The following is a 25344-nucleotide window of genomic DNA, read 5'->3' on the forward strand; positions in this document are numbered from 1 at the left end:
AAGCAGACTCCCTACTAAGCAGGGAGCCTGATGTAGGACTCAGTCCCAGGACCTGGGATCATGACCTGAGCCGACGCAGATGCTCAACTGACTGAATCATCCAGGCACCCCCTGTAGTACTTTCTGATAGAAATATCTTATATCTATGCTGTCCAGTATGATAGCTGCTAATTACATGGGGCCATTGAGTTTGAAATGCGGCTAGCATGACTGAAGAAATGAATATTTTATTTAATTTTGATTAATTTAAATTCAAATAAAAATAGCCCATATAGCTGGTGGCTACTGTATTGGACAGCAGCACAGCTTGAGGTTATAACTTATGCTCGTGTTTGGTGGGTAATGATAGAATTTGAAGAGATCCAGTAATTGGTAGTTTAAAAGTTGCTGATTTGTTTTCCAGCAGCATTAAATTTAGCAGGCCATGGGGTCAGAGTAGAGCAGTTTGTGTTTCCAAAGCACTTTTTGATCATTCATGATCTCATTTGATGAATATTTTAGGTATGATATCATTTAGGTTTAACATCTGCTAATGGATCACAGAAGAAAGGCTGAAGAACAAAACCATTTAAAACTTCCTTGTGTAGGGTCTCCTCTTGTTGAAATGGACACCATTCTGGCCTGTTGGTACTCAGGTTGCAACATGAGGACCTGGATGGGAGCCTGTGTTCATTGACTGAGATTGGAGAATTACATCTCCCCTTCACTTAGAATGTCCATTAATTTTATTTTTTAGGTGTAAAGAGAGGGAAGTAGAGGCAGTTTCTAAATTTAGTCATAGAACTACAATAATTTGATAACCAACAAAAGAAAATGTAGTTTTCCTTTCTAATATGCCAAAATAAATCCTTAGGGCTTTGTTTTTAGCTCTTTGTTTTGGAAAATACAACTCAACTCAGAAATGTACTGTATAGGATTCGTTTTTAAATTGATACGTATCATCTGAAGAAACTTCTGGTTGAATTAAATAATAGATTTTATATGATATTTTGAAGAAAAATTTGTTTCCCTATAGTCTTAGTACATTTGGTTTTTATTTTGGTTGGTCTTATGAAATAATTTGTAAAAGATACTGATTTTATTATGTGTTACTTGTGTTACTAAGCATATTTTTTCCTCTGGCATTTTATTTGTAAAATATTCTTTCTATCAAAGCTTACAACTAATCAACTCTGGATGCTTTTGATTTTTCTGACTGTGCCAGGGCATTGACTGAAGTTCCCTATAGGGAGAAAAGAGAGCACATGGGACTCGTGACTTTATGTACTCCAACAATAGAGCTTTTATGACATTGGAGGTGATTTAAAAAGCTAGAAGTAGTTCTTAAACATGGCATCGCTGTGTTGCCTTTTTTTTTTTTTTTTTTTTTGTATTCTTAGAGCTGCCAGGAGTGCATCGGGCCTGTAATTTCCTGTTCTCTGAATCCCCCATCTTTCTGCAGCTCCAAGCTTTGTGTCCCACAGCCTGTGACTCTGTGCTAACAAATCGCTATTGTCCAGTGGGGCGAATGGTGGCTGGAACTAAAGAATTGCTGTCTGGTTTCTATTCAAATCCAGGTAGTGAGATATATGAATGGACTTTTCGAATCGTCATGTGAATAATGTCTGCTCGGCATGAAGGCTCAGAGCCACACTAGGAAAGATTAACTCCTAGGCTGACCACTAACATCCTTTATGGTAGGAGGTAGAAACATTCCCAAGTATCATTCTATTCATACTTAATTTTCCATTTTATCCTCCCAAAGTAGAGTTAAGCATTCAGTTATTTGGCTACTTTTCTACTGAGTTTTAGTGTTTCTGTTGATAATATGGAAGTTTGGGAAAATGCTAAGTTGTTTTTCACCTAGAAACACTGTATTATTTTCTGTCAAAAGTTTTCTACCTCGCATTTATTATGGCATAAAGTTCTCTTTATAGCATACATACAAAAATGAGAAAGAGCGAGATGCTTTTTCCAAGAAACCAACCCTTGAAAATGCTTTTTAACCAATGAAGGGAAAGATCCTTTTTTTTTTATGCATTCTACTTACTTGCATTTCCCCCCAAACTCCAAATTAATACAAAGAAAATAGAAACAACTTCAAAGGCAGTATGTTAACCAAACAAACAAGCCTTATTCAAATTAAGAACCAACTTAAGCATTTATAAGTATAGCAGAATCAGAATTTTTTTAAATCAGATTTGGAAACCAGACCCAAGTCACAATTCTCATTTATCCTTGGGAAATTATTATTTTATCTTTGCCTTGTATACCTGAAAAAATGTCCATAGGCCAGAAGGGCCATGCCTTTTTACACTCCTTCCATATTGCAGGTACTGTGGAAAGGAGAGCCTTTTATGTTTCTTTTTGTCTTAAACTCAGACAGCTTTGTAAGCAGTAGTGTGTAGATTACAAGAGTTAGACAAAAGCAGGCGCGACTGAGAAGAGTTGCGGGGGGGAAGCTTGGGGCACTTCCTGTCACTCAACACATTCCAGATCACTAAAAAATTTCCACACCCTCTGCATTCCCTCTTGCCCACCCCAGATCCCGGTATTTTCTGATTCCATATGTTGTGGTATTTATCACACTCCTCGCTATCATTGGGCTCTGGCAAGACTGCTTCCGAGGAGATGCATTCCTTTAGACTGCACAAAGCATAGCTGGGAAAATGGCTGGCAGTTTCAGAATCTAGTCACGATCGCACGCATGAGCACCTCACACATCCATGCCCCTTCCCCCCGCCCCTCCCGCCCCTGCAGCTGGCTGACCTGTCTCACCCACTGCTGGCCTATCGAACGGCCAGGACTGTCTGGTTTTGGCTCATGCCTTTGTCCATGTCTGGCTTAGTTCCTCTCTGTCTATGCTTGCCACTACCCCCACCGCCCCAGGCAGCACAAGTGTTTGGCCACACAAAACTACAGATAGAAAAGGTGGTAAGAACTTCAAACTTTTTTCTCCAACAGTTTATTCTTTTGTGAATCTCTCCCTTTTTTAACCACTCTGCTTTAAGAAAACAAATACAAAATTAATTATCTAAAGGCAAAGAATGCAAAACAACCTTTGTGTTCCTTATAATAACTGACTTCATAACTCTCTCCAGCTGCGTTATGGGGTGTGTATAAAAAGCTTCTGTTCTGAGAACAAAGGAGCACGTGCAGAAATGAGATTAAAAAAATCCACTGACAGTATTTCACTACACAAATTACTTATAAGATTTTAGTTAAGCTTCTCAACAGATTCAATGTTAAAATGGTTTTTAGTTTAAAAAAAAAAAATTGAAAGTGCTTACCCAGTAAAAGAACCGAAGTAGTCCTGAACTGTTACGTAAGACTTTTTACAGTTGGATCTTTGTCAAAAGGGGGTGGGGGTGATGGGAGAAAGCAGCAACAACAATCAAAAAAGTTCGAGCTGCTGTGGCTAGAGGACAACTTCTGTGTTTCCAGATAGGATTCTTGCTGTAGAAATGGAACTTCCAGCCAGCAGAGCATCCTGTCCCGGTAGAGAAATGAGTTTGTCAGTTAAAAAAAAAATTAGATACTGGAACCCAGGCTAGACGAGGTATTGAACCGCGCCAGATTTCCTTGCAGCCCTGTCTGCTCAGCTCGCATTGAACTATATATGACCCAGATGATGGACAGAAGCACATTCAGTCATGTGCACTCTGGAAGAAAGCGGATTTGCTGGTCCCTGGCAGTGTAGGGGTTTGTCTTCTGATTGGGCTGTGCCCTGATCAGTGAAATGTGAAGCCCTCACCATTCAGAGGCCGTAATTCAGGACTGGCAGTTTGAGTGTCTGGCTGCCTCTAGTCACTGAGAGAGACTTTGAAGGTGTTGCTTTTGTTCGGTGGCATTACCCACCCAGAGGTTGCTTACACCTATGTACTAGGGTCAGGAGAAATGCTAGTCTTTCTAAAATGCAAGAAGGCAGCCGACTTTGCCTGAACCCTGTCCTCTTATTGTTGATGAACTTGGCCCAAACTTAAACCGATTATTTGGAGTGAGGATTGTTGTGATCCTAACCAAGGCTTATGTCCACACCACACCCTGGCCTTTATTTTAGGGTTTGGTAGGGTAAAAATAAAGGTACATTTGACTTACTAGATGATATAAATTGCTCTTCATGAAAATTAGATGGATAGATAGCAGAGAAGTTAAGTTTTGGCTTCTGGAGTCTTTTAACATGCTAGGAAAAAGCTTTATCTCTTATTATCCCCTTTGTGAAGCTGTCACTCTTATTCCAGTCCTTAGTCATATAGGAGACTGTTGGGGGAAGCTTCCCAAGTATAGACCCCAGTAAGCTATGACATAGCCTTTAATCATGCCAGACAACCAGAGTCTACCCTCTCCAGTCTGTCTGAAATAGGGTTCTTGGGATTTATTTCCCATCTTTCTGGACCACTAGAAAACCAGTTCATTGTATAGTACTGTCAATTGTGACATTTTTGTTTAGTATATAAAAATTGCTTTGTTTGGGCGCCTGGGTGGCTCAGTGGGTTAAGCCGCTGCCTTCCACTCAGGTCATGATCTCAGGGTCCTGGGATCGAGTCCCGCATCGGGCTCTCTGCTCGGCAGGGAGCCTGCTTCCCTCTCTCTCTCTCTCTGCCTGCCTCTCCATCTACTTGTAATTTCTCTCTGTCAAATAAATAAATAAAATCTTTTTTTAAAAAAATTGCTTTGTTTAATGCAAATTAACATGATTTTTTTTTTTTTAATTTCAGGTTATAAAGGTGTGTTATGCGGCCTTGACACTGATATGTGAAATCCACTCCACATGGGCCACTCATTTTTTTTTCTGGGGACTTATCTCTTTAGGGATTATTTTATATAATCCTTAACTGGCTTTTCGACATATAATACTTTGATTTATTTTTTATTTCTTAAGATTTTTTTTTTAATTTTTTTTATTTGACAAGAGAGAGAGAGCACACACGCACAGGCAGGCAGAGTGGCAGGCAGAGGCAGAGGAAGCAGCAGGCTTCCTGCAGAGCAAGGACCCGATATGGGACTCAATCCCAGGATACTGGGATCATGACCCGAGCCAAAGGCAGCCGCTTAACCGACTGAGCCACCCAGGCATCCCTATTTTTCATTTCTTACACTTGTATAAATAAACCTGTAGTCACTGTATAACAGCTGTCTATTTTGCTATAAATTCTGGGTTTGGATGTTTGTGCACTTGTGGTTTCTTAGATGTTGACTACATTTACAGGGTCCTATGTTGGAGGACGACCCTGAAATTCTTCTCATGTATTAATCTGGGAAAAGCTGGCTTGATAGGCTACCAGATATAAGAATCACCAAAGTTGGGGCGCCTGGGTGGCTCAGTGGGTTAAGCCACTGCCTTCGGCTAAGGTCATGATCTCAGGGTCCTGGGATCGAGTCCCTCATTGGGCTCGCTGCTCAGCAGGGAGTCTGCTTCCTCCTCTCTCTGCCTGCCTCTGCCTGCTTGTGATTTCTCTCTGTCAAATAAATAAATAAAATCTTTAAAATGCAAACTATTTAAAAAAAAAAAAAAGAATCACCAAAGTCAGAGAACAAGGGATGCATGTTCTCACTCTTTCTATAAGTCATAGGACAATTATTCTTTTTTAAATTGTGGTAAAATATACATAACACTTACATTTTAACCATTTTTAACTTTACAGTTCTGTAGCTGTACAGTTCTTTTAACTGTACAGTTTTTTAACTTTATAGTTAAGTACATTCACATTGTTGTGCAATCATCACCACCATCCGTCACCAGAACTTTCTCATCTTTTTCTCCAATTGAAGCTCTGTATATAACACTAACCTCCTATTCTTCCATCCCCCTAGCTCCTGGCAACCACATTTCTACTTTCTGTCTCTATGAATTTGACTACTCAAAATATCTCATATAAACAGAATCATACAGTGCTTGTCTTTTTATGACTGCCTTACTTCACTTGGCGTAACGTCCACTGTGCTAATCCATGTTGTAGCATGCATCAGAATTTCATTCCTTTTAAGGGCTGAATAATATTCCATTCTATATATACCACATTTTATTTATCCCTTCATCTGTCAGTGAACACTAGTTGCTTCTACTTTCTGGCTGTTAAGGCAGTCATTCTTGACCATTCCTCTTACAGTGTTACGAGGGCTTCTTTTCAGAGTTGCTCTGACCCATCTTAGAAGCTATTCTGTTTTATAAATTGGAAGGGTTTTGATATACTTATCAATTCTAGAGACCAATCAGGCCCTAAGAAATCAAGTTTGCTAGAGAAGGACAGATTCGTTTCAGCCTGCCTGGATGAGATAATACAGACTATACTCCTTGTAATTCTTTTATACTTTTTGTTTATGGGTTTATCTTTCCTATTACACTTTCAGCTCTTCATGGGCAGGGACTGTAGCCACTTCCTCTTGAATTGTGTCTGTGCCCCTGTGTAGACTCAGGTCCTGTTAACAAAGTAGACATTAATATTAGTTGGGGGAAAAAAGGAATGAATAATAATAATAACTTTTACTGGGTTTTATTATGTACCAGACACTGTGACAGATATTTTATATACAAAAGCTTATCCAATTTTCAAAATAACCCTACAGTATAAGTACCATTACCTTCATTTAACAGATAAGGGAAATTGCTTAAGACCTCACAGCATGTAGAAGATAAAATGGGAATTTGAATCCTTGTCTCTTTCAGCTCCAGATCCATTATGCTAGAGGCAAATTTAATAGTCTTTTTTTTTTTTTAAGATTTTATTTATTTATTTGACAGAGAGAAAGATCACAGGTAGGCAGAGAGGCAGGCAGAGAGGGAGGGGGAGGAAGGCTCCCTGCCAAGCAGAGAGCCCGATGCGGGGCTTGATCCCAGGACCCTGAGATCATGACCTGAGCCGAAAGCAGAGGCTTAACCCACTGAGCCACCCAGGTGCCCCAATTTAATAGTCTTCATAGGTGATGGTCAGTGGGTTTTAGCCTAAGCATTGATTCCAAGTCAAGTATTCTTTCACTGGGCACCAGGAGCTATAGCCCTATGATAGATATTGTTCATGAGTAGATACTCAGAGGAAAGCTTGGCACGTTAGTAACTTGGACCTTTTATAGATTTTTAGCTGAACAACTGCTTGTAGAACTCGGTTCACAGATATTCCTCGTATGAAGATTCTTTCTCATATTATTTTGAAAGTGCAGGTAAATGAAATATACTGGAATGAATGCATCAGTGTTCTTTATTTTTCATTTGGCAGATACACACCCATAAACATGTATATAGGTATACCATATGTTTATGGTGCATATATATGTGAATATATATATATATATATATATATATATATATATATATGTGAGTGAGTGAAATCTAGGTTAAGAAGAGATCAAGAACAAAAAGAGGGACGCCTGGATGGCTCAGTCGTCAGGCCTCTGCCTTTGGCTCAGGTCATGATCTCACGGTCATGGGATTGAGCCCCACATCAGGATCCCTGCTCCTCCTACTTGTGTTCCCTTTCTCGCTGTGTCTCTATTAAATAAATAAATAAAATCTTGAAAAAAATAATATGGTGAATTTCCCTTATAGGAACCATCTGATGTTCAAAAAAAAATAAAGAAACAAAAGATTTTTTTTTTTTAAAGATTTTATTTATTTATTAAGAGGGAGAGAAAGCCAGAGATAGGGCACAAGCAGAAGGAGTTCAGCAGAGGGAGAAGCAGACTCCCACTGAGCAGAGAGCCCTGAAGCGGTTGGCTCTATCCCAGGACCCTGGGATCATGGCCTGACTGAAGGAAGGCACTTAGCCAACTGAGTCACCCAGGCGCCCCCAGAAAAGATTCTTATGGAATTTATATTCTAGTGAGAAACAGAAAATTAGTTAGCAAAATAAAAGGAAGTAAAACAGAAAAGCATGCTATGAAGAAAATAAAGAATCTGAAATTGACCAGTAAAAAGGAACTTTCTCAGTATTTTTAAATAAGGTTGTATTCTGATATTCTGATTCTAATAAGGTTAATTGCTGCTATTTGGCCCACATTATTTTTTCAAATTCTCAAATACTCTGAAAAATACAGAAGATAACATTATCCTCTTCCATTTTGTCTTCCCACGGATCACATGAAGGGTAAAGATGGCAATGTAGATTAAACAAAAAGAGACAGGAACTGCCATGAGCTAGACCCTATGGTAGCTGCTTTGCAAAACTGTTACATTGAATTTTTACAATATTCTTATTAAATTGTTATTGCCATTTCCTCTTTTTTTTTTTTAAGATTTTATTTGTTTATTTATTTGAGAGAGGGAGAGCGAGTGCACACAAGCCAGGGGAAGGGCAGAGAGATAAGAGAACTCCTGCTTAGCAAGGAACCTGATTTGGGGCTTGATCCCAGGACCAAGGATCGTGACCTGAGCTGAAGGCATATGCTTAACCCACTGAGCCACCCAGGCACCCCCCATTTTCTCTTTTATATAAATGAGGAGACTGAAGTATGGAGAAGTTAAGTAAGTTTTTCAGGATTCAAAAGACAGAACCAGTAGCTCAGATTTTTTATGGGTTGTTTTGTTTGTGTGGCTCCAAAGCGTGCACTCTATCTCTTTTTTTTTTTTTTTAAAGATTATTTTTATTTATTTTACAGAGAGAACACAAGCAGGGGGAGCAGCAGGCAGAGGAGGAAAGAGAAGCAGACCCTCCACTGAGCAGGGAGCCTGATGTGGGACTCAATCCCAGGGTCCTGGGATCATGACGTCTGCTGAAGGCAGACACTTAACTGTCTGAGCCACCCAAGCATCCAAAGGCCTCTCTTTTTATTACCTGTTTACTGTCTTCACTGAAGCACTTCCATTTACTCTCAAGAGCATTATGGGGTTCAGAGAGTGTTGGTGGTGATTATATCCCTTAGGACAGACTTTTTCAGAGTTGGGTTATGTTGACTTTATCATTTAAAATTCAGGCCATCAAGGGGCGTCTTTGAGTGGCTCGGTCAGTTAAATGCCCAACTTTTGATTTCAGCTTAGGTCATAATTTCATGGACATGAGATCCAACATGAGATCAAGCCCGGCCTTGGGCTCCCTGCTAGGCGTGGAGCCTGCTTAAGATTCCCTCTCTCACTCTCCCTTAGCTGCTCCCCGCTCTAAAAAAATTCAGGCCATCAGAATCTTCTGATGGTACTGATTATAATAACATGGATGGACACAGGCCCATTGAGACCACTTTGGTCCGATTTCCTATTTGTAGTAGCTTCTACCAGGCCTCTCTAAGCAGCTCTGTTAACTTTTTATATAAAGATCTTGTCCAGGATATATGTGTCACCAAAATTAACACACTTTCTAAAAGTTTACATGTTCACCATTCCCATTAAAATCACAAGTGCCCATTGAGTAAGATGGCAGAGATTAATAAGGCAATTCTTAGGGAGCCTCTTTTAACTTAAACTTTCTGAATATATAGTTTTTTCTTTATAAAAATTGTAACCTCTCATTTTTCTCTACGTTCTAAAGGCAATACCTATTAACACTTGAAAACTTGGGAAAATGGTATTTTTATTTCATACATATTTTAATTAATACATTCTATTTTTTTAAAGGCAGCTTTAGGTTCATTTCAAAATTGACTGTAAAGTACGGAGAGTTCTCATATACCCCCTGTCCTCAACATGCATAACCTCCCCCACTGTCCATGTCAGGCACCACACTGGTGCAGTTGTTAGAACTGATGAACCTATACTGACATATCATTATCACCCAAAATCCATAGTTTACTTTAGGGTTCACTCTTAGATATTGTGCATTGTGTGGATTGTGACAAATGTATAATGATGTGTGTTACCTTTGCAGTGTTGTGCAAAATTGTTTCACTGCCTTAAAAATGCTCTGTGTTCTCCTGTTCATTTCCTTACTCCCTCCTAACAACTGGCAAGTACTCGTATTTTTACTGACTCCATAGTGTTTCCTTCTCCAGCTGTCATACAGTTGAAATCCTATAGTAAGTATGTGACCTTTTTTGGATGGCTTCTTTAACTTACTGATAGGCATTTTAAGTTTTTTCCTTGTCTTTTTAAGACTTGATAGCTTATTTATTTTTAGCAATGAGTAATATTCCATTGTCTGTCTAGACCAGCTTATCCATTCACCTACTAAAAGACATCTTGATTGATTCCAAGTTTTGGCAATTAAGAATAAAGCTGCTGTAAACATCTATGTGCAAGTTTTTGTGTCAATGTGAATTTTCCATTCATTTGGGTTAGTACCAAGGAGTATAATTGCTGGACTTACAGTATAAATATGTTTAATTTTTTTTTTGAAATTGCCAAAATGTTCAAAAGTGTCTATACCAGGGGCACCTGGGTGACTCAGTCAGTTAAGTGTCTGCCTTTGGCTCAGGTCATGATCCCAAAGTCCTGGAATCCAGCCCTGCTTATCAGGGAGTCTGCTTCTCCCTTCCCTTCTACTCCCACCCCCACGCCCACTCTTGTTCTCCCTCTCTCTCTCAAATAGTCTTTTTTACAAAATGAACATATAATGTATTATTTGTTTCAGGGGTACAGGTCTGTGAATCATCAGTCTTATACAATTCATAGCACCCACCATAGCACATATCCTCCCCAGTGTCTGTCACCCTGCCACCCTAGCCTTCCCACTGCCCTCCCCTCCAGCATCGCTCAGTTTGTTTCCTGAGATTAAGAGTCTCTTATGGTTTGTCTCCCTCCCTGGTCCCATCATCACTCCGTTCCCCCCACGAACCCCTGCCCTGCCTTTCAGATTCCTCTTATCAGGGACATCATATGATAATTGCCTTTCTCTGATTGACTTATTTCACTTATCATAATACCCCCAGCATCCACATTATTGAAAATGGCAAGTTTTTTGGTTTTTTTTGTTTTTTTGATGGCTGCATAGTATTCCATCTCTCTCTCTCTCTCTCTCTCTCTCTCTCTTTCTGTGTGTGTGTGTGGTGTGTTTAGCTTTTATGGACATTGCTGCTATAAACAAGTGACTATACCAGTTTGCATTCTGACCAATAAGGAGTGGGAGAGTATTTATTGTTCCATATCCTCATCAGCATTTGGTATTGCCAGTGTTTTGGATAAGAGGTGTATAGTGATAGTTCATTGTTGTTTTAATTCCCAATTCTGTAATGACATACAGTGTTAAGCTTCTTTTCTTTTGCTTACTTGCCATCTGTGTATCTTCTGTGGTGAGGTATCTGTTCAAGTCTTTTGCCTGTTTTTTTTTTAAGATTTTATTTATTTGACAGAGATCACAAGTAGGCAGAGAAGCAGGCACAGAGAGAGGAGGAAGCAGGCTCCCTGCTGAGCAGAGAGCCCGATGCGGGGCTCGATCCCAGGACCCTGGGACCATGACCCAAGCTGAAGGCAGAGGCTTTAACCCACTGAGCCACCCAGGTGCCCCTCTTTTGCCTATTTTTAAATTAGGTTGTTCATTTTCTTACTGCTGAGGTTTTTGTTTTCTTTTGTTTTTTTTTAAGAGATTTTATTTATTTATTTTACGGACAGAGATCACAAGCAGGCAGAGAGGCAGGCAGAGAGAGAGGGGGAAACAGGCTCCCTGCCGAGCAGAGAGCCCGATGCGGGGCTTGATCCCAGAACCCTGGAATCATGACCGGAGCCAAAGGCAGAGGCTTTAACCCACTGAGCCACCCAGGCGCCCCTTATTGCTGAGTTTTTTTTTGTTTTTTTTTTTTTAAAGATTTTATTTTTTTATTTTATTATTTATTTGACAGACAGAGATCACAAGCAGGCAGAGAGAGAGAGGAAGAAGCAGGCTCCCTGCCAAGCAGAGAGCCCGATGCGGGACTCGATCTCAGGACCCCGAGATCATGACCTGAGCCGAAGGCAGCGGCTTAACCCACTGAGCCACCCAGGCGCCCCCCCTTATTGCTGAGTTTTAAGAGTTTCTTTATTATCTCAGTTAACAATCTTTCATCAGATGTGTTTTGTGCAGGTATTTCCTTCTCTTCCATGGCTGGTCTTCTCATTCTCTTAAATTGTCTCTAGCAGACCGGAAGTTTTTATTTTTAATGAAGTCTAGCTTATCTGTGATTTCTTTGATGAATCATGCCTTTGGTCATTGTCATACAAAGGTCATTTAGGGTTTTTTCTGTGTTATCTTCTAGGAGTTTCGTAGTTTTGTTTTTGCCATTTAGGCCTATGCTTCATTTAGGCTTAACTTTTGTGAAAGGTGTAAGGTGCTTTGTGTAGATTCATTTTTTATTTTTCATGTGAATATTCAGTTGTTCTGGCACCATTTGTTGAAAAGACTGTTTTTTGTTCCATTGTATTGCGTTTGCTCTTTTGTCATAGATCAGTTGACTGTATTTATGTTGGTCCATGTCTGGGCTGTCTCTTCTATTCCATTGATCTAATTGTTCTTTTCCTAACATCACACTGTCTTCATTACTGGATTTTTGCAGAAATTCCTGAAATCAGATAGTGCTAGTCCTCTGACTTTGTTCATCTCCTTCAGTATTGGTAGTATTGGCTATCCTGGGTCTTTAGAATCAGTTTCTCAATACCCACGAAATAACTTGCTGTGTTTTTGTTTGTTTTGTTTTGTTTTTTAAGATTTTACTTATTTGACAGAGAGAGAGAGACAGAGACAGAGAGAGAGCAAGTATAAACAAGGAGAGCAGCAGAGGGTGAGGGAGAAGCAGACTTTCTGCTCTGCAGGGAGCCGGATACAGGGTTCAGTACCAGAACCCCAGGGTCATGACCTGAACCAAAGGCAAATGCTTTACTGATTGAGCCACCCAGGGTTCCCTGTTGTTTTTGTTTTGTTTTGTTTTTAAGATTTCTTTACCTATTTAAGAGAGAGAGAGAGAGTAGGAGGGGCAGAGGGAGAGAATCCCCAAGCACATTCCCTGCTAAGCAGAGTCTCATGAGATCATGATCTGAGCCAAAACCAAGAATCATACACTCAGTTGACTGAGCCACCCTGGCACCCCTTGCTGGGGTTTTGGTTGGGATTATGTTGAATCTATGAATCAAGGTGGGAAGAACTGGTGTCTTTACAACATTGACTTCTCTTATCCATGAACATTGAATATATCCCTGTTTATGTAGTACTTCTTTGATATTTTTCATTAGAATTTTATAATTTTCTTCATACAGATCTTGTACATATTTTGTTAGATCTAATACCTAAGTATTTCATTTGGGGGGCATGCTAATATAAATGGTAATATATTTTTAATTTCAAATACTACTTGTTCAATCCTGGTATACAGAAAAGCAATTGTCCTGTTTATTAACCTTGTGTCCTTTTTTTTCTTAAGATTTATTTGACAGAGAGAGAGAGAGAGAAGGAAAGTGCAAGCACAAGCAAGGGGAAGCGGTAGGCAGGGGAGAAGCAGGCTCCCTGCTGGGCAAGGAGCCTGATGTGGAGCATGTTCTCAGGCCCTGGGATCATTACTTGAGCCAAAGGCAGCCGCTTAACCAACTGAGCCACCCAGGCACCCCCTTAACCTTGAATCCCGAAACCTTGCTATCCCTGCTTATTAGTTCCAGGAGTTTTGGGTTTTATGTTTGGGTTTTTTTCAGATTTTCTACATAGACTGTCATGCATCTGTGAACAAAGACTTTTATTTTTTCTTTTCCAATCTGTATACCTTTTATTTCCTTTTCTAGTCTTAATTACATTAGCTGGGACTTCCAGTACAATGTTGAATGGTAGTGCAGGAACCTTGCATTTTTCCTGATCCTAGCAGGAAAGCTTTGATTCTCTTACCTTTAAGTATGGTGTTAGCTGTAGATTTTCTTTATCAAATTAAGGAAGTTCCCCCACCATTCCTCATTTGTTGAGAAGCTTTAGTAGGAATGGGTTTTGGATTTTGTCTTGCTTTTTCTGCATTGATTGATATATTCAGGTGATTTTTCTTCTTTAGCCTGTTGATAGGATAGATTATGTTAATTGATTTTTAAACGTTAAACCAGCCTTATATGCCTGGAATAAACCCCACTTGGTTGTGATGTATAATTCTTTACATTGTTGGATTCCAGTTACTAATACTTTGTTAAGGAGTTTTGCATCTGTATTAATGAGAAGTATTGGTTTGGAATTTTCTTATAAGGTCTTGGTCTGTTTTTGTTATTGGCATAATACTGACCTCATGTAATGAGTTAAGAACTATTCTCTCTGCTTCTAAATTTTGTATATTCTGGAAAAGATTATAGAGAATAAGTTCTTCCTTAATTGAACCCATAAGGGCTTGGTGCTTTTTTAGAGCGGGAGGTTATTTATTTATTTATTTATTTTTAAAGATTTTATTTATTTGTCAGAGAGAGAGAGAAAGAGCGAGCACAGGCAGACAGAGTGGCAGGCAGAGACAGAGCTCCTGCCGAGCAAGGAGCCTGATGTGGGACTTGATCCCAGGACGCTGGGATCATGACCTGAGCCAAAGGCAGCTGCCCAACCAACTGAGCCACCCAGGCGTCCCTGGAACAGGAGGTTATTAAATACTGATTCAATTTCTATAATAGATAAAGACCTATTCAGATTATCTGTTGCTTCTTGTGTTAGTTTTGGCAGATTATGTCTTCAAGGGAAGTGGTCTATTTCATCTAGGCTATCAAATTTGTGGGCATAAATTGTTCATAGTATTTCTTTATTATCTTTCTAATGTCCATGAGATCTGTATTGGTATTTTACCCTCTTTCATTTCTGCTTTTAGTAATTTGAGTCTTCTCTCTTTTTTTCTTAATTGGCCTAGATGGAGGTTTATTGATTTTATCTTCCCAAAGAACTTACTTTTGGTTTTGTTTATTTTCTCTATTCATTCCTTGTTTTCTATTTCATTGATTGTTTTTCTGATTTTTAGTATCTCTCTTCTTGCTTGTTTTGGATTTAATTTGCTTTCCTTTTTCTAGTTTCCTAACTTGGAAGCTTAGATACTTTCTATTAAATCTTTCTTTTTCTTTCTCTTCTTTTCTTTTCTTTTTTAAGATTTTATTTATTTGGCACAGAAAGAGAGCTCACAAGTAGGCAGAGAGGCAGGCAAGGAGCCGAGCTGAGAGCCTGATGGGAGGCTCGATCCTAGGACCATGAGATCATGACCCAAGCTGAAGGCAGAGGCTAAACCCACTGAGCCACCCAGGAGCCCCAAATCTTTCTTTCTTTCTTTCTTTCTTTCTTTCTTTTTTTTAAAGATTTTATTTATTTATTTGACAGAGAGAGATCACAAGTAGGCAGAGAGGCAGGCAGAGAGAGAGAGAGGGAAGCAGGCTCTCTGTTGAGCAGAGAGTGGGACTCGATCCCAGGACCCTGAGATCATGACCCGAGCCGAAGGCAGCGGCTCAACCCACTGAGCCACCCAGGCGCCCTCTTTCTTTTTTTTTTTAATATATCAATTCAGTGCTGTAAATTTCCCTATAGCATTGTTTTTAATGCAGTATACAAATTTTGATAAGTTGTAGTTTCTGAATATTTTAAAATTTTTCTTGAATTTTCTTTGACTCATGTATTATTTAGAATTGTGTTGTTTTATCTCCCAAGTTTAAGGGCATCTCCCAGCTAGCTAACTGATTTCTGTTTTAATTCCATTGTGATCTGAGAACAGATATTGAATGATGATTTCTGTTCTTTTAAATTTGTTGAGGTTTGTTTTGTGGCCCAGAATGTGGTCTCTCTTGGTGAATGTTCCATATAAGCTTGGGAAGAGTATAATCTGCTGTTGTTGAATGAAGTAGTCTATAGATGTCAGTCATACCCAGTTGATTTATAGTGCAGTTGAAATCAACTGTCCTTACTGATTTTATACTTTTTGATATGTCCATTTCCTTTTTTTTTCCCCAGGATTTTATTTATTTATTTGATAGAGACAGAGAGAGAGAGAAAATGAGCAGATAGAGGGAGAAGCAGACTTTCCACTGAGCAAGGAGCCCGATGCAGGGCTCGATCTCAGAACCCTGAGATCGTGACCCAAGCCAGAGGCAGATGCTCAACCAGCTGAACCACCCAGGTGTCCCTGGATATGTTCATTTCTGATAGAGAGATGTTAAAATCACTATAGTAGTGGCTTAACCTATTTCTCATTGCAGTTTTTTCAGTTTTTGCCTTACGTATTTCGACACTATTGTTAGGTGCATATCTAATAAGAATTGTTATGTCATCTTAGAGTATTGACCCCTTTATCATTATATAATATTTCTCTTCATCCCAGATAATGCTCCTTGCTCTGAAATCTGCTTTGTCTAGAATTAATATAGCTACTCCTGTTTTCTTCTGATTGGTGTTCCTGTGCTGTATCTTTGTTCATCCCTTTTCTTTTAATCTGTATATGGGTTCTTCTGGCCTGCATATTGTTGGATCTTGTTTCTGGATCCACTCTGACAATTTTTGTCTTTTAATTAGTGTATTTTTTTTTTTTTTTTTTTTTTAAGCAGGCTCCACGACCAGTGTGGATGGAGCCTGATGTGTAGGGCTTGGCCTCACAACCCTGAGATCATGACCTGAGCTGAAATTAAGAGTTGGATGCTTACCTTACTGAGCCAGCAGGCACCCTATTAATTAGTATATTTAGACGTTGATGTTTAAGGTGGTAATTAAGATAGTTGGATTAATATCTACCTATTTGTTACTGTTTTCTGTCTGTTTTCCTTGCTCTTTGTTCCTGTTTTTTTCTTCCACACATTTTCTACCTTTTTAGTTTTAATTGAACATTTCATTTGATTCTGTTTTCTCTCCTTTCTTAGCATAGCAGTTATATTTCTTTTTTGCTTTTCTTTTTGAGGGGGGTTGCCCTAGAGTTTGCAATATACATTTGCAACTAACCCAAGTCAAATAACACTAAATCACACTGTAACACAAATCCAAGTTTCAAGTAACACTATACTGTTTCACAGGTAGTGCACATACCTTATAACAAAATATTCCTAATTCCTCACTCTCATCCCTTATATCATTGTTGTAATTCATTACAGTAATACATAAATGAACAGAATAGAATACATTATTGCTATTACTGCTTTGATCAAACTGGTATCTTTAGAACATTTAAGAATAAGAAAAATAGGGGTGCCTGGGTGGCTCGTCAGTTAGATATCTGAATCTTGATCTCAGCTCAGGTCTTGATCTCAGGGTTTTGAGTTCAGTGTTCTTCCTTTCATTACATAGATCTGAGTTTCTGACCTGTATTGTTTTCATTGTCTCTGAAGAATTTTTCTTTTTTTTTTTTTTTTTTAATTTTATATATTAGAGAGAGAGAGAGCACAAGCAGGGGGAGCATCAGGCATAGAGAGAGGAAAAAGCAGGCTCCCCGCTGAGCAGGGAGCCTGACACAAGGCTAGATCTCAGGTCCCCTGGATCACAACCTAAGCTGAAGGCAGACACTTAACTGACTGAGCCACCCAGGCATCCGATTTTATCTTTACCTTTAATTTTCTTAAGTTTGAATATGATATGCCTAGGGTTTTTTTTTTTTTTTTTTTTTTTTTTTTTTTTATCCTGCTTGGTGTTCTCTGAGCTTCTTGGATCTATAGTTTGGTATCTGACATTAATTTGTGGAAATTTCTGGAAATTAATTACTGCTTTAAGTATTCTGTTTCTCTCTTTTCCTTCTAGTATTTCCTATACATTTAAACCTTTTTTTTGTTGTCCCACAGTTCTTGAATATTTTCTTCTTTTTGTTTGTTTGCTTCAGTCTTTTTTCTCTTTGTTTTTCAGCTTTGGAAGTTTCTACTATATATCTTCAATCTCAGAGATCTTTCTGTAGCCATTCTCAGTCTATGAGCCCATCAAAGCCATCTTCATTTCCATTACAGTATTTTTTATCTCTAGCATTTAATTTTTATTCTTTAGTAGAATTTCCATCTCTCTGCTTACATTATCCACCTGCCTTTCATGTTGTCTACATTTTCCATTAAAGTCCTTAGCATGGGGCGCCTGGGTGGCTCAGTGGGTTAAGCCGCTGCCTTCGGCTCAGGTCATGATCTCAGGGTCCTGGGATCCAGTCCCGCATCGGGCTCTCTCCTCGGCAGGGAGCCTGCTTCCCTCTCTCTCTCTCTGCCTGCCTCTCCATCTACTTGTGATTTCTCTCTGTCAAATAAATAAATAAAATCTTTAAAAAAATAAAAAAATAAAGTCCTTAGCATATTAATCATAGTTTTTTTAAAGCTCCTGGTCTGGTAATTCCAACATTCATGCAATATCTGATTCTGATACTCATTCTGCCCCCCTCCCTTTTTAAAGATTTTATTTATTTATTTATTTGAGAGAGAGAGAGAAAGCAGGAGCAGGTGAAGGAACAGAGGAAAGAGAGAGGAGCAGGCTCCCTGCTGAGCAGAAATTTCCAACACAGGGCTCAATCCCAGGACCCTGGGATCCTAACCTTAGCTGAAGGCAAATGTTTAACCAACTGAACCATCCAGATGCACCCTGGTTCTGCTTTATCAAACTGTTTTCGCCTGTTAGTTTGCCTTGTGATTTTTTGTTGTTGAAAATCAGATACGATGTATTGGGAAAAAGAATTATGGTAAAACTTTAATAACGTAGTGGTAAGATTTAGGAGAAGGGAAAGCATTCTTTTTTTTTTTTTAAGATTTTATTTATCCATTGGACAGACAGTACTAGTAGACACAAGTAGAGAGAGAGGAAGGGAAGCAGGCTCCCTGCTGAGCAGAGAGCCCAATGCGGGGCTGGATCCCAGGACCTTGGGATCATGACCTGAGCTGAAGGCAGAGGCTTTAACCCACTGAGCCACACAGGCGCCCCAAGGGAAAGCATTCTGTAGTCCTTTGATTAGGTTTGAGTCTTGGCGAGCTTCTTCCCATGGACTGGAATTTGAATACCAGTGCTTCTCACTTTTTTTTTTTTTAAACCTCTTAGGTGAGAAAGAATTGTTGGTCTGGAGTTGTTATATATTTCCATTTATCAGGTAGATTAGGCTCTGATGAAACTTCAGCAGGTTAGGCTCTGGTGAAATAATTTATTCTGAATGCTCAGATACATTTAAAAATGGTTCCTCTTCTCCTCTCTCTACTAGAAGCAATGGGAATTTTTCTCTGACATCTACTGTGATGTCCTAGTAGAGCTCTTGGAGGTAAGACTCATGAAAGGTATGGAACCCTTCTGTTACTGAGCCCCCGTGGAGTTTTTAACTCTCAGAGCTGTCCATACTTAGTCTCCAGCAGACAATTCCTCAATTATAGTTGAGGTTTTCTTACTTCACTGGTTCCCGTGAAGTTTTATGCTCATGAATTTCTGCTTTGGTAAGTTGTGATTCTCTGTTATCTGTATCTGTATCTGTCTCTCCAATTTGGGGGACAGTTGTTTGCCATGTGATCTCACTTCTCTATCAAATCTGAGAAGAGTTGTTGATTTTTCATTTTGTTCAGCTTTTTTCTTGTTGTTAGGACAGGGTGGCAACTTCTAAACTCCTTATATGGCTATACTGGAAACTGGTTTTTAATAGAAGTTGGGTATCATCTCTTTTCACTTTCAACTCTACCCCAAAATTGTCAATTTAGAGAGCTTCCTGATAAGACATTGGGTTTTGTTTCCGTCTTTGGAAATTTGGTCATATACATTTACTCCATGACAAAATGGGAGTCTTCAACTACAGGGAGAAAGCTCACTGTTTGGATTTCTGCAGAATCTTTGTTTGGAACATTTTATTTTCCTCATGACCATCCAGATAGTTGAAGGCTTTGTTGTTTTTCTCAGACCTTGTCCCTGGAGTTCCTGGCCCTTAGCATAACTCTTCTCTCTGGCATAGGCTGCTGCACATCTACAAGAATCACATTATCTGAATCCCAAATTGTAACAACAGATCTCACATAAGGATTTTTTTTTAAATTTTTAAAATATACTTTTTTGAGAGCAATTATAGGGTTTTTGGTTTATAACAAAATTGAGTAGAAATACAGTGAATTCCCATAAATCCTCTTTCACACATACTATGCAGCCTCGTCCTATTAATATTCCATATGATGTAGTACATTTGTTACAGTCAGTGAAACTACATTGACACAATATTATCACCCAAAATTCATAGGGTTTTTCAAAAGATTTTATTTATTTATTTTGGGGGAGAGAGAATGAACACAAGCAGGGGGAGAGACGGAGAAACAGGCTCCCCAAGGAGCAGAGAACCCCATGTGGGGCTCTATCTCAGGACACTGGGATCATGACCTGAGCCAAAGGCAGATGCTTAACCAACTGAGCCACCCAGGCACCCCCCAAAATTTGTAGTCTATATTGGAGTTCACTCTTGATGTTTTACATTCTGTGGGTTTTGACAAATATGTCATGATATCACATGGACTTTTTATTTTGAGAGATATATTATGAATTCCTGAATATTGGAATGTAGAAAATATTGGTTCATGGAGACCACAGAACAGAATATTCTTAGGAAATCCAAAGTGCAGTTATTGTATATAGATGCCTCAGATCAATCCCAGTGCCTGTCTGCTTTGGCTAGTGCTTTGAGAGGCCTTGATATAGACTCCATAGCAGGTGAGGAGCCAGGATGTACTCTTGTTTGCTCAGGTGGCTTGGCAAAGGCTGCAAGAACTGTCACGGGAACTAGTGGGGACCTGGAGACTGTAGGGTCAGATCTGGATCCTCCTAAAGTATCATGCAGCTGGAATTTGAACACATAGCAGTTTGGATTCAGCTTCCTTTTCTTTCACCAATGTCTTTAAATATGTGGTACATATATAATAAAGTTCAGAAATTGGTTTAATCTTAAAGTTTATTGGTACAGGGGCACCTAGATGGTTCAGTTGTTAAGCGTCTGCCTTCAGCTCAGGCCCTGATCCCAGGGCCCTGGGATCAAGCCCTGCATCGGTCTCCCTACTCAGTGGGAAGCCTGCTTCCCCCCTCCCTATTCTCCCTGCTTGTGTTCCATCTCTGGCTGTGTCTCTCTCTGTGAAATAATTAAATAAAATCTTAAAAAAAAAAAGAAAGATTATTGGTACATACTTACTTTTCAGTTGTCCAGTAAAAGGATGGAAAGCTAAAAGAGAGTCAGATCTATACAAATGCACAAATCTATAATGAGTTTTTGTCTTATTTGCTTTATATTTTTTTCTGATTACAGTATAATTCTTTCTGAAAATAGGATGTCTTTTTTTTCTGATCCTCAAGGTAACACATATTCATTGTCAAACATGTCCTTTAAGTTTATTTATCAATATGTGTGACTAGTACTCACTTTGGGACTATTGGGTAAAAGTGAAACCATTAAATGTTCAGGAAACATAGTGATTTTGATATTTGATACATAGACCTGCACTGACCCTTCTCCTTGACTACAGGCCAGAACTTTTTTTTTTCTTTTGAGAGAAAGAGAGAGCACGTGCACACATGTGTGCCTGTGCAGGGTGGAAGAATTGGGGGAAGAGGAAGAGGAAGAAAGAATCTTGGAGCAGGCTCCATGCCCAGTGTAGAGCCTGATGCAGGCCTTGATCTTACGACCCTGAGATCATGACCTAAGCCAAAATCAAGAGTGGATGCTTAACACACTGAGACACCCAGGTGCTCCTGGGTCAGAATTCATAATGCCTTTCAGATATTTCCATTTGCATGCTTGTCTTATTCCTCAAACCTGCATGTTCTCCTATTTCTTTTGGTGACATAAGTCACATACAGTTAAAGCTGTGGTCCCCTCTGCTACTTCCCTTTTTTTCGTGGTCTCTAGTATCCACTCAAGCAGCCAACTTGGCCATCTGAGTCTTTGTCTTTTATATTTATGCTTTCATCATTAAGTGACCGCTTTCTCCTCCCTTCCTCCCCTGCAACCATTTTTAAAAGCTTATATTTACTTATCTCTTTATATGTCAGAACTATGACAAATTGCTCTCTATTTGGCAGTGCCTGGAGACATTTTTGATTGTCACAGCCTGGGAAGAGGGGATAGTTAGAGACGAGAGATGCTACTAAAGATTCCTATAATATGCAGAGCAGCTCCCCTATAGAAAGGAATTATTTGGCCTAAAAGGTCATTAGTGTAGAAGTTGAGAAACCTGAATCGTGTTAATTGTTTCACATCTTTCATTCCCACAATAGCTGTTTACATGGGTTTTATTATCCCCACTTAGAGATAATAAGACTGAGGCTCACACTGTTTAAGTAATTTAGTCAGAGTTACGCAGCAAGTAAGTGATGGAACCAAGTTCAAACTTAGGTCTGTCTCACTCAGTCTGAGCTTGTAGTTAATGATAGGCAGCCTGCTCATAAATCAGGCCCTTAACTTTTACCTGAACCATGATAATGGGCCCCTACCTGATCCTCTTCCCTCTTGTCTCTCCATTTAAGTCTGTCTTAAGCACAGCATAAGTCTCTAATTATGCTGCCTCTCTGCTCGTAGTCTTTCATTGCACATCGAGTGTAGCTTTGGTTCTCCAGCCTGGTATTCAAGGCCAGGGCGTGTAGTCAGTCCCTGAACTTTATCTTCCTAACTAATTTTCAACAATTCCCTTCTTTTTAGTTTCTAAGACATGCTTTATTTTCTAATATTAGCTTCTTTATATTTTTATGGTCTATAACATTGCTTTTATAATTTAAAAGGTTCTTTTTAGTGGCGGAAGAGGGTAATTGAGGGCCCCTCTGACAATGTAGGGATTACAAAATGAAGTGATCCTGTTTTTACTTAATATACTATATATATGTATCATGTGCGTGAATAAAAAACATCAGGTAATTGCTTTAGACACTGAGAGGGCTAAGTGTGAAGACCTTGAGCAAGTAACCTAACTTCATTAAGTCTGTTGCTTCACCTCTAAAATGATGATGGTATCTAGCTCACAGGTTTGTGGAATCCAGTGACAGCTTGCATGTAAAGAGCTAAATGCAGGGCCTGGCACAATGTTGACTGGGCAATGAATGTTAGTCCATTATAGACCGCATTATAGTTACTATATTATTTCACTATTTCTTTAATTCACACCTCTGTATCTCTAATAATATGTGCTCTGGAGTCACAATTCTTGCATTTAAATCCTGGCTCTACCATTTACTAGTTGTGTAAACTTAAACTACCTGGGCAACATGTGCTTCACTTTCTACATCTATAATAAAACTTTTCCATCGGGCTCATTTCAGTATTAAATGAGATAATATAGATAAAGTACCTAGACCAGGTCTGGCCCGTGGTCAGTACTAAATTATGTTAGCTTATTATTCCCACTCTTCTAGCATTTAATACTTCTTACCAGTGATACACTCATTTGTATACTTGGAATTCCCTTATCTGAAGGTTAGCTCCTTGAAGAGTAGGATTATAAAATATTCATTCTTGTGGCCAGAACATTGTTTTAAACTTAGTTAAATGTCAGTTACTTGATTAAGGGCTTTCATAGCCATCACCTCATTTGACCTCACAAAAACCCAGTGACTTAGGTAGTCGGAATGCTAGCTAAGTGTGTAAACAAGTAGGAAAGACAGGTTTGGATACCTTTCATGCTCTAAGTGTCAAGCTCTTCCTGTATGTTCTTCTGTGTAATGTTCGTAGCTATCCTAAAAGGTAGTGTTTATTAATACATTATAAATATAAGGGAGCTGAGGCTTGGAAAGTTTCAGTAACATGACCAAAATCAACCAGCTAATAAGCTTCAGAGACTGGACATGTTTCCACAAAGCCTTGTTTCCTCATTACTGAATTTTCATGGCCAGGTGTCACATTTGGTGGTATCTAAGCCACAGTCTCATTCTGATCCTGTCTCTGTTTTTGGAAGTCTGGCTACCTTGCCTCCTGAAAGCTGTTGATGTCAACAACTTGTGAAGTAATGACAGGAGAGAGAAAACCTTCAGACAAGGACCACTGGGGAAAAAATGATCTTAGGTTTCTCAGTTATCTGTGTGTTTTAGAGACTGTTAAGAAAGAGTAGATGAATGTATTCAGTTTGATGTCCATGATTTCAAGGGCTCCTTGAACATTTTTATACCGCTCACTTGGTTTGCTCTAGAGCCAAGTGAGAGTGTTCTGAAACTTACATTATAACCTGTAGTTTATGGGAAGAGCCCTAGGTTATTTGAAGTCAGGAGACCTAGATTTGGAATCCTTTTTTTTTGGTGAGATTTTTTATAGTCTTTGAATCCAAACATCTGATTTGAGAAAGTTAACTTCTCTTGAACCTTTGTCTAGGTATAATTGGGAGAAAAATACTCATATGGGAGAGTTTTGCACATGAAATGCAGTGAAGTATATAAGACACCATGCCTACTACAGTGTAGGTATATAATAAAATAAATAGCTGTAAGACTAATAAATGTATGTTATTAATTCCACGAAGAAGTTTAACTGTTTAGCCTGGTATAAGACCTTTCCTGGTCTGGCCTTCCTCAGCCTCTTGTAATTTCTTCTCCTGCCACTTCACTATTATGTGTCTTAAACTCTAACTACACAATATTACTCATGTTTTTGGAACAGCCAATGCTTGTATGCTGCTGTGTATTTGTACATGCTACTGCTTTTGCCTAGAATGCACTTTCCACTCCCTCCCCCTTCTCTGCCTGGTAGAAGCCTCCTCCTTCAAAACTCAGCTCAGTGCCACTTCTGATTGTAAAGTTTCTACCGATGTCTCCTCACTCCTACAGATTCATCACTCCTGCTTGAGAATTCCCATCAGCATCTTGTTTGTGCATTTCTTGTGGCACTGTAGATCATTTCCTGGTCTGTTTTCCCCACAGTTTCTGGAGGACAGTGACCTTAACTTAGTATTTCCCTAATTCGGAGGTAGCAGAGTTCATTATTATATTCCTCTTGGGACTTCCCTTTCAATTTGAGTTCTAGATGTGAAAAATGTGATGGTGGTTTTCTTTGTTTTAAAACTGAGGTATAGGCGGTGCACACAGAGGTTAATCTCATTGCTCAGATTTGGACATCACCATGTGTGCAGTTTCTTTAATCCTCCTCTAGCTATCAAAATGGATTTAGCAGTTGGCATCCTCTTTTTTCTGTCTGGGGCAATTGGAGCTTTGTAGAATTTGGCCTGGGGGATCAGTGACCTTGCTTCCCCGATTTAGGATGATCCTGGGGCATAGGACTGGATGTCATTGAGGACCTAGCATGGCCTCAGTGTGGGCAGTGACAGTACTGGGGGCCCTGCTTATGTTTATTCAGGAGACCAGGAATTAACATTCAGCCTCTGATTTAATTTTCTTTGACACATTGAGTCTATGTTTTAGCCTACAGAACACTACAGCTGTGTCCTGATTCTCCCCACCCTACCCCTTCCCTACCTTGTGATCTTCATATCACTACCTTTTAAGGCATTGCTATTCTTGGCTGATAGTCTTGCATTGGAAGTCATCATGGCACAGTGGAAAAGACAGCTCTGAATCAACCAAGTAAACAGCAAAAATCACCACTAGAAAGGAGCTGAGAGCAATGGCATGTGTTGGGATAAGTGGTAGGTGATCTGTTCTTAGGACTCACTGATGTTTCTCTACC

General features: G+C 39.3%; 1 protein-coding gene across 3 annotated transcripts in view; it reads left to right on the forward strand.

The window, feature by feature from the left end:
* NR6A1 (nuclear receptor subfamily 6 group A member 1) overlaps window positions 1–25344 on the forward strand; it is a 228704-nt gene that overhangs the window by 103802 nt on the left and 99558 nt on the right. The window contains exon 1 of one of the 3 annotated variants that reach the window (XM_032306653.1): window positions 71–2910. The exons of the other annotated variants lie outside the window; for them this stretch is intronic. Coding sequence (XP_032162544.1) covers window positions 2841–2910 — 70 coding nt within the window. The 5' untranslated portion in view covers window positions 71–2840. Of the gene's footprint in view, window positions 1–70; window positions 2911–25344 lie in introns of those variants that run through there. 3 annotated transcript variants of the gene reach the window in all.

This window comes from Mustela erminea, chromosome 12 (genome assembly GCF_009829155.1).
Source record: "Mustela erminea isolate mMusErm1 chromosome 12, mMusErm1.Pri, whole genome shotgun sequence".
Lineage (NCBI taxonomy): Eukaryota > Metazoa > Chordata > Mammalia > Carnivora > Mustelidae > Mustela > Mustela erminea.